Genomic DNA, 10,002 nt, shown 5'->3' on the forward strand with positions numbered 1-10,002 from the left:
TGAGATTTTTTCTCCAATGGTCCGACATACTTCTATTACAGTTGTGTTGGGGTTGGTAGCTTATTACAATCTTCATTTAGAACAAATGGATGTGAAGATGGTGTTTCTTCATGGTGACTTGGAGGAACAAATCTACATGGTACAACCGGAGGGATCTATTGAATCAGGAAAAGAAAATTTTGTATGCAGGTTGAAGAAGTCTCATCATGGGCTGAAACAATCTCCAAGGCAATGGTATAAACGATTTGATTCCTATATGATCAAGATTGGCTACAAATGGTGTGAGTATGATTGCTGTGTTTATGTGAGTAAACTTGAGGATAGTTCTCTTATTTTCTTGTTATTGTACATCAATGACATGTTGATAGCTGCAAGATATTTAACTAAGGTGAATCAGTTAAAAGACCTGTTGCATAAAGAATTTGACATGAAGGATCTTGGTTCAGCCAAGAAAATACTTGGGATGGAGATTCATCGAGACAAGACTGCAGGGAGATTATAGTTATCTTAGGGTGGTTATGTGCAAAAGGTGTTGAAGAGGTTTAGCATGGCTGATGCGAGACTGATGAGCACACTTTTAGCAAATCATTTTAAGTTTTCTATTGCAGATTGCCCAAGTTCGGATGAGGAAATCTGGGACATATCAAAGGACCCCTATGCTAGTGCAGTGGGAAGTTTAATGTATGTCATGGTATGTACAATGAAAGATTTGGCACATGCAATAAGTGTGGTAAGCAAGTTTCTCTCTAATCTAGGAAGGCAACATTAGGAAGCCGTTAAATGGATATTCAGATACTTGTGAGGTACATCAAGATATGACATCATGTTTAGTAAGCAACAGGGTTATCCTTCAGTTATGGGGTTTGTTGATGCAGATTATGCTAGAGATATGGATGACATAAGGTCTACAATGGGATATGTATTCACCCTTGTAGGAGGACCAATATATTGGAGATCCATGGTACAATCTCTAGTTGCATTATCCACGACTGAAGCAGAATATATGGCAGTTGCCGAAATTGCAAAGGAAGCCTTATAACTTATTGGTTTAGTCACAGAGCTGGAAATACAGCAAGATGGTGTGGTGCTGCATTGTGATAGTCAGAGTGCCATTTACTTGGCGAAGAATATGGTATATCATGCTATAACCAAGCATATTGATGTGAGATTTCATAGGGTTCGGGAATTGATCTCTTCGGGTGAACTTGTGTTAGACAAAGTTCATACATCTAATAATGCAGTAGATATTATGAAAAAATTAGTTACTTCAGAGAAGTTCAAGCATTGCTTGGACTTGTTTCATGTTTCCAAGTGATTGAAGGGAGACAAGCCCAAACTTAACATTTTCAAGTTTAAGGTGAAGTTGATCATGTTTTTCGAGACTCTCCTAAGGGGCGCATAATCGCCAAGGTGGAGATTGTTATTTGTAACTCTTACACTTTTGTTTTTATAAGAAAAGAAGGAAGAAGGAAAAACATGAAGAAGACAACACAGCAGCCTCATTGACGAGGGCTTATGCTCGTCGACGAGGGGACAATAGAGGCTCATCGACGAAGGCTTTGAAGTTCGTTGACGAGTAATTATCGAGAGTAGGAAATTTTAGACTTCTAGATTCGTCGACAAAATTTTGTTCTTGTCGACTAAGTGTCTTCTTGGTCTCGTCAATGAAGCCCTGTGTTCGTCGGCAAGAGGCGCCTAGGCTGCGAGCAATTTTTCAAAATTTTTGAATTTTGAACATGGGTGGTTGGGCAAATGGGGGGAAACCTTCGAGAAACTTTTATATATGTTATTCTAGGCATATATGAGAGTGAGAATGATCATTAGAGAAGTGTATTGTGTACATATTGATTTTCTTAGTGAAAATTAGTGTGTCATTGCTTCCGTGGATGTAGGCTTTGCCGAACCATGTAAATCTTTGTGTTGTTGTTTTGGTTGTGTATTTTTTTTTTATTTACTTGTTTTTCAATTTCCACTGTGTATCTTCATTATCCGATCCATTATCACAACAATTAGAGAAGTGTATTGTGTACATCTTGATTTTCTTAGTGAAAATTAGTGTGTCATTGCTTCCGTGGATGTAGGTTTTGCTGAACGACGTAAATGTTCTGGTTGTGTATTTTTTTATTGACTTGTTTAATTTTTGTTGTGTATCTTCATTATCCGATCCATTATCACAACAAATTGGTATCAGAGCGAGGTTATTATGGCATCAGGATTGCCTTCTGCAAGTATCGAGCTGGAGTAGGGATAAGATCACAAATGAATCAAATGGTTTACTAGTAGCTTGAAGCTTGATTTGATAAAAGTTTGTTCAGACTTATTCTTTATATAAATGAATGATTCCCCGTCCAATTTTATCCAAACCTTTGAATATGAATAGGTTTCACTTGTTTTGATGCATGCATGGACGACTCAATTATCGACTTCATTTAATATATTTAAATTAAAGTTATTATGAATTAATTTAGTAAGACCGAATTAAACTTGATATATAGTCAATACTAAGTATAAAAAGTAGATATTGTTTGTATACGTACAAGAGTATTTAACTCAAATTGCATAACCTAAATTTAGCAATAGGTTTAATGTTTAAGACGAAAAAATTAATTTGGTGGAATAAAACATTGTAAGTTAGTAATAGTAAAAGTCATTTTTCAACTTTTTATTGAACAAAACTTATCATCGCTTAAAATGAGAGGTTCAAAAAGAAATCTTAACAGTTGATCTAGTAAGTGCTCATGAGTTTGTTTATTTGCATAATAAATAAGTTTGAGCAAATATATTAAAGTTTGGTTTGAACTCGGCTTGTGTTTGAGTTGGATTAAAAAATTAAGGGACAAGTTTAAGGAGGATAAAATTTGCCTCAACTTGTTTTCTGTGCAACCCCTATGTAGGATTGAGGGATGGGGGTAGGGGTGAGTATAATTCGGTGAAAACCAAATTAACCGGATTAACCAGCCAAAATTGGTCGGTTCGGTTCTGGTAAAAAATCCGATTCGGTCGGTTCGGTTAAAAATCTACAAATTTTCGGTTAATCAGTTTTGGTTCGGTTAATGGTTAAAAAAATATCAGTTAACCAATTAACCGAATTACTAATACTTTATATTTTAAATATAATTTATAATAGGGCAATCGGGGCCGTCGGGCTTGGGCAACTCGAGCTTGGCCGCTTGGGGCTTGGGGCCTGGGCCTGGAGGGAAAAAAAGGCTTCGTGCCTTCGTTCACTTCACACTTCACACAAGCACACTCACGATCCAGTGTCCACAGACTCACAGATTGGGGATTAGAGTTAGGGAGTAGGGACTTATGGTTTCTCACTTCCTCAGTTTCTTTACGCTCTGCCGAGTGCCGATCTGCCCCGCATGGCGCACGCCCACAGGCGGCAGCTCTCCTACCTCTCCATCGGAGTCATCGACTCATCGGACCACCTCTCGGAGAGTCGGAGTCGGAAAATCCCCTCTGGCCTCTTCGTCATCTTCGAGTCTTCGGCAGCTCGGCTCTCCAGAGTCCAGCCTCTCGTCTTGGTCCTCAGCGTCTCAAACTCTCAGCCACCAGCTTGCCGTGCAAACCCGAATAGCCGGACCCTAGTAACTCAGTAAGTCTTCCTCTTCTCCTCCTCCTCGAGTCCTCGGTTCCTCCTCCTCCTCCTCCTCCTCCTCTTCTTCTTCTTCTTCTTCTTCTTCTTCTTCTTCTTCTTCTTCCACTTTTGTATAATAATCAATTTTAAATAAAATCGGTTAAAATGATTAACCGAATTACCCGTTCGGGTAATTCAGTCAGGTCCGGTTCGATTTCCGCGACCAATTCGGTCGATTCGGTTAATGCTTTTATTTAACGGAATTTTTCGATTAATTCGGTTAATTACCCGAATTTGATCAAACCGACCGTTTGCTCTCCCCTAGATGGGGGTGGAAGAGTATTTAATATTTTTAAAATTTTATTTACATAAAATACAGAAAGAAAATAAGAACAAAATCAAAATTTTGTTATATGTATTTTCTCCTGTATGATCAAATATTTTAATGATTAAAATTTGTTTAGTTATAATTGCTATTTTAAAAATTAGGAGTTATCAATGCGTAAAAGCATATATTTGTTTATTTATTTATTATTTATTATATATATAGATATATTTGTTTTTTATATGGCAAAATTCTAGAAAGTAAATTCTTTTATGTATTTTTTAAAAAAATTTAAAATTTGATCTTAAAAAATTGTATGTGTTGATGGGAGCTTTAGTTGAGAAGTGTAAGTTTTTTGGAATAGCAAAATAATAATAATAATAATAATAGATAAACGTTAGTTAACATGAAATTAACCATCAACCGATATCTGCATAACATAAGCTCGCATATATTGAATTACTTCTTTTTGGTACATACTTATGAACATATCGTGCCCTCAACCATATAATATTTTATACATTATTGTATTTTTTTTTTTATAAAAAATGTAAAGAACAATCCCATTTCATTTACGTATGCAGTGTTCTCTCAGTTGTCAACGTGCCTTTGGATCCTTTATCTCCGAGAAAACAGCCTCCGACTTCATTCTATCCGGATTGTAACTGCTCCCACTGGTGCTCCTCCCTTCGCTGCTTACTGTTGTATCTGACACTTGTGCAACCGATCCTGTGAACACGTCATCATTCTCCTCGTCGTCCGTCGTCCCTTCACGACCACCGCCAGGGTGGACTGGGCTCCCCGGCGCCCCATCTGTATTCCTCCTCATCTCATTTCCACCCTTCATGTTCTTCTCTGAGGTGTGCTGCAGCTGCAATGCAAATTCCAGGCCCCACACGACGTCGCACATTGTAGGCCGTTCGATCCCATGATCATGAACGCATCCCTCTGCAATATCCGCAAACTTCTTCAAGCACTCCGGAGCAATGTCGGCCCTCAGATTAGGATCAACCATATGATACAGGGTCCCACTCCTGTAACAAAGCCGGGCCCACTCCGCCAAGCTTCTCTGCTCCTTCGGGAGGTCCGGCATCAGAGCCGGTCTTCCACATAAAACCTCCCACAACACGACGCCGAACGAGTACACGTCAGACTTGTCGGTGAGCTGTCGCCGGCGGTAGTACTCCGGGTCCACGTAGCCGATACTACCCCTCACAGCGGTGCTGACGTGGTTCTGAGAAATGCCCGTCGGCCCGGTTTTGGACAACCCGAAATCCGAAACCTTGGCCACCCACCTGTCGTCCAGCAGTATGTTGGAGGACTTGACGTCGCGGTGGATGATCGGGTGCTTCGCGCCCGCATGGAGGTACTGCAAGCCACGCGCTGCTCCGCCGCAGATCTCGAGCCGCTTCTTCCAGGGGAGAAGGGGGTTCTTGGTTTTGTAGAGATGATCGCGGAGGGTCCCGCGGGCCATGTATTCGTACACCAGGATCATCTCGTCACCGTCGTCGCAGTACCCGATCAGAGGGACCAGATGGACGTGACGAAGCTGGGAGAGCATCTGGATCTCGGTTTGGAACTCGCGGGCACCCTGTTTCGAAAGCGGGTCAGACCGCTTGATCGCCACCGTAGTAGTCCCGCCGTCGATGTGCCCCTTGTACACTCTGCCAAACCCTCCAACGCCAATAACAAACGCGCCGTGGAAGTCGCGTGTGGCAGATTTGATCTCAGCGAGCAGGAACCGACGGCAGAGATCGGACGGGAGTGCTGGAGATTTCGTGGTTGCGATTGAGTTCGCCGTTGTGGTTGTGGTGGGGGTGGCGATGGACTTCGACGTGTACGAAAATGGGACCCACGATGACTTCACAAGACTTGTATGGTGGTCTTTGGTCCTCCGTCGCCGAAAGAAACAGAGTAAAACAATGAGTACGATTACGATTACGCTGCCGAGCGCAGCTCCGGCGACGGCGGCCCACGGCGGCGACACTTTGTTCTTGCTTACTGGTGATTCGGACGGCGAAGCAGCCATGGGCGGCTCTGGATTGGGCGTAGCGAGACTACCATCAGATCCATTCAGTTTGAAGATTTCCAGGCCGTTCAAGATGGCATTACTGAACTGGGGTTTGGGTCTCGTTTCTGTGTTGGGGTGCAGCGCAAGCCACAAATCCGTCTTCCCGCGGTTTCCATTACCCACTACGTAAAAAATATAGTCTCTGTAAATCGGTATTCCTGTTCCTTTACTCCATACTATAACATCTGCTCCGTTCTCTGCCGTCTGATTCCCAATGAATATGCTGAAAACCCTCTGATTCGGGAGTGTAATCTCTAGTTGAAACTCGCAGAAATGGAGCCTAAAAAGATAATTAAATCCAGAATCGACAGAAAAGATCCATGTTAAGTTATAATTCAGATTCAAAGGACCTAATTCTCCCATGGTCCGTGAGGTTCTGTAAACTATCACTGGCGCAGTATACACAGGGGTCTCTGTTGTGTACCGAATCTGAACGTCCCTGTGGGGCGTTAACCCCGGAGCCTGTATATAAGGATCGTCCGGTTGCCATGTCCGAAACATGCCAGTATCTTCACCGCCGGGGACGAGGTTTCCGCCGACATTTAACCGGTAAAGCGTTTCGAGGACCGTGAAATTGTCCACGAAGAAGTTAGAGTACATCTGGGTAACGAAGGTGGGAGGGTAATCCTCGCCGCGGCTATAGAGATTTGTCGGCACGGACACGATTTCAATGCCGTTCACGAAGGCGTGGGAGCTCGGAGACGGCGAGAAGGTTATGTAGAGTTCCTGGTAGTCCCTGGTGTTGATGCAGTACTCTTTGATTATGAAAGACACATGAGGGTTTGAAGCGGCGACGCTGAGATAGGCGCTGAAGTTGCTCAAAAGAGTGTAGCCGTTGACGGTGACGGAGAAGAAGAATTGGGAAATTTCGATGCTGGAATATGTAGCTGGGTAGAAGTGGAGGCGCAGGAATTTTGGGCCCGGGGAGACTGGGACGGCGTAGCTGGCTGGGGAGTGGAAGATGCGGGCTGTTAAGTAAGGGATTTGGGGAACAGAGGGGTCTTGGTGAAAGGCTGTTGACTGGAAAGAAGAGTTGCGGATGTTGGGGGGAGAGAATTTGGAGAGGGCGTCGCCGTCCCAAATGCGGCCGTCGGGAGAGGTTGCATTTGAGTAGTCGCCGCAGCTGAGGAGGATATAATCTGTTGGAGTGTATGGGTGGTCGCCGGGGGCCGCGACGGAGATTAGGAGGCGGAGGAAGCAGGTGAGGTATAACTCGTAGGTGAGCATTGGACTAGCGTGGGTGTTAATTGGTTGTTTTGGGAAAATTACTAGCGAGTAGCAGAACTTGTTGGGTTTCCCTCCTTGTGGGGCCCAACAATTGGAAAGTTATTTTGTTAATGGTTGTTGGCTTGTCAAGGAAGCATCACTTACCACTAAGGCCTTACACGCAGTCTAGGCCTACCAAAACGGGCGAACGGGTTGGGTTTGGGTGGATCACCAATGAATCGGGTCATAAATGGATCGGATTATAAACGGATCGATGTTAAACGGATCACACACATGATAATTCTAACTCTCCTGTTTAATAAACGGGCGAGTAACGGGTCATCTATTTAAAAAAATATAATTTTTTTATTTTAAATGTTTTTAAATTTTCATATAAAATGACATTTTTTTTTTATAAAAAAACTGCATTATATTTATTAATTTCTAAGTAAAAAGAACATAAAATGTAACAAAATAGTACATCCCTTTAATGAATACATTTTTTAAAAAATGTAAAATTAAAAAAAACACACCCCTCTAAAAATATTAAATATGCATAATAAATGCATAAAATATTGATATATAAATCTAAATTTAAATGAGTCCTACAATATTTACATACAAAGATAAATGTAAAATATTTAATAAGTTCATTCATTATTCATATTTTTTTAATTCATGCATTATGCATAACACATGAATCAAATATTCAAGTCCCACAATCAAAACATAATCATAAAAAATATAATAGTTAAATATTTAAAAACAAAACTAAATTTAAATGAATTCCATAAAAATTCACAAGATTATAATTTTCAAAAGACAACAAAAAAACTTAAGTAATCATGATTGTTTGTAGAAGTTTCTCCCAAATCATTAATCAAAAGATTTTCAAATTTGACTTCTAATTGTTCAGCTTCTTCTCTTTCTTCACTTGAATCCACTACAATGACAAAATAAATAGATAACAAATAAGAAACAATAACAATTGATAAAAGATATGAAAGTAAATAAAATGTAATTATTGAAATTATTGAAATAATATTGGAAAACTCAAAAGAAAAATGTATAGCTCCTGCATTTTCTGGCAAAAGTGATCTTCGATATTTGTTAAGAACCTAGGCTCCCATGCTGAATGCAGATTCTAATGCAACGTTTGTGATAGGAATAGTAAGTACATCACGCGCCATAAGAAATTAATCAGGATATCGAAATCAATTATCTTTCCAATACCGTAATATATCCATTTCAGCATGTTCCACATGATTTAGCCTAGGCTTTTCCAAATATAAATATAATTGAGATTTTTTTGTAGTAGCCACAATATTGGCTTTTATAAAATTCAAATTCCTGTTATATATTAGAATAGAAAAATAAACAATATAAATATAACAGCTAAAAATAATATATAAAATAAGAAATGAAAAATTAGAAAAATATAAATGAAGTTACCGAAAACTCATCTCTAATGAGATTGTCACTACCATTAATACCCCCAGTAGATGGAGCAGTAGATTCCAAAGAAGATTTTGATTTGTTTGCATAATCTTGGAATAGAGAGTACAACTTCTGACGAAAGAGATTTAACTTTTGCCGAGAAGTGGAGGAATCAATCATTGAGTAAAAAAATTCAACAAATTGAAGCTTGTAACAAGGATCAAGAACAATTGCAAATGTCAAAACGACACTATAACACTTCCAATATTTATCGAACTTCTCTTTCATATTTGCAGCCATACCATTAACAATGTAGTCCGAATTTTCCATTATTTAAGTAAATGCAATTGAATTTTCCATATATTTGAAAAATACAAATTAGATATAGGATAATCCGAACCCGAGAAGAGTTTTGTCATGTCGTAAAATGGCTTCAAGAAATTGCAAATGACCTCAGCTCTATTCCACTCTTCATTTGACGGACAATACTTATAATTTGCATCAAGTAAAGCATAATGAATTAAAGCCCATCAATATATAAGTGTACTTTCTATCATCATGAAAGTTGAATTCCACCTAGTTGGTACATCCAAGCGCAAATTGATTGAAGCAAGTATACCAACTTGTTTAATGCATTCTTCAAACTTAAGTTTTCTTCCTTCTGAACCCTTAATGTACTTGACACTTTCTCTAATGTTATACACAACACGTTCAATCACTTTTAAGCCTTCTTGAACAGTATGATTCAAAATATGAGCATAACACCTTACATGAAAACATTCACCGCCACTTATTAAAGGTGCTTGCAAAGACAATTGACTTGATAGAATATCTTGCATACTATCATTAGTAGTTGCATTATCCAATGTGATGGAAAATATTTTCCTATCAATACCCCATTCCTTCAATACATTAAATTTTTTTTTTCTGACAAAACAACTCCAGAATGTGAGGGTGGCATGTGAGAAAAGTTAATGATCTTCTTATGCAAAACCCAATTTTCATCCATAAAATGAACTGTAATACATAAATATCCTTCAATCGTAGGAGAACCCCAATAATCAGAAGTCAAACACACTCTACCAAAAACACTCTGTAGTGTAAGTTTAAGTTTCTCCTTCTCCTTTTTATGTATTTTCAAAACATCAGCCTTAGCAGTGTTCTTAGCAATTGGTTTAACATCAGGATTAAGATATTTATGCACATCTCGATTTCCTTCATGCTCAACCCATAAAAAAGGATAGCAATGTTTTATTACGGCAATTGTCATCTTCTCACGATAAACATCTTGCTTAATTTTTTTTGCATGAAGTTTGGTTCCATAATCCATATGCATCTGCTTCACATCATAGTTATCATGTAGTGGACAACTATTAATGTGGCGTC

General features: G+C 39.4%; 1 protein-coding gene across 1 annotated transcript; it reads right to left on the reverse strand.

Annotated features, from left to right (window-relative positions):
- Positions 1 to 4,331: 4,331 nt before the first annotated feature.
- Positions 4,332 to 7,549, reverse strand: LOC131155545 (receptor-like protein kinase FERONIA). The gene has a single exon (XM_058108770.1). It carries the CDS (start codon positions 7,198 to 7,200, stop codon positions 4,501 to 4,503), a length of 2,700 nt encoding a protein of 899 aa, XP_057964753.1. The 5' UTR covers positions 7,201 to 7,549; the 3' UTR covers positions 4,332 to 4,500.
- Between the last annotated feature and the right edge of the window lie 2,453 nt (positions 7,550 to 10,002).

The sequence above is a fragment of the Malania oleifera genome, chromosome 1, assembly GCF_029873635.1.
Source record: "Malania oleifera isolate guangnan ecotype guangnan chromosome 1, ASM2987363v1, whole genome shotgun sequence".
In the NCBI taxonomy this organism is placed as follows: domain Eukaryota; kingdom Viridiplantae; phylum Streptophyta; class Magnoliopsida; order Santalales; family Ximeniaceae; genus Malania; species Malania oleifera.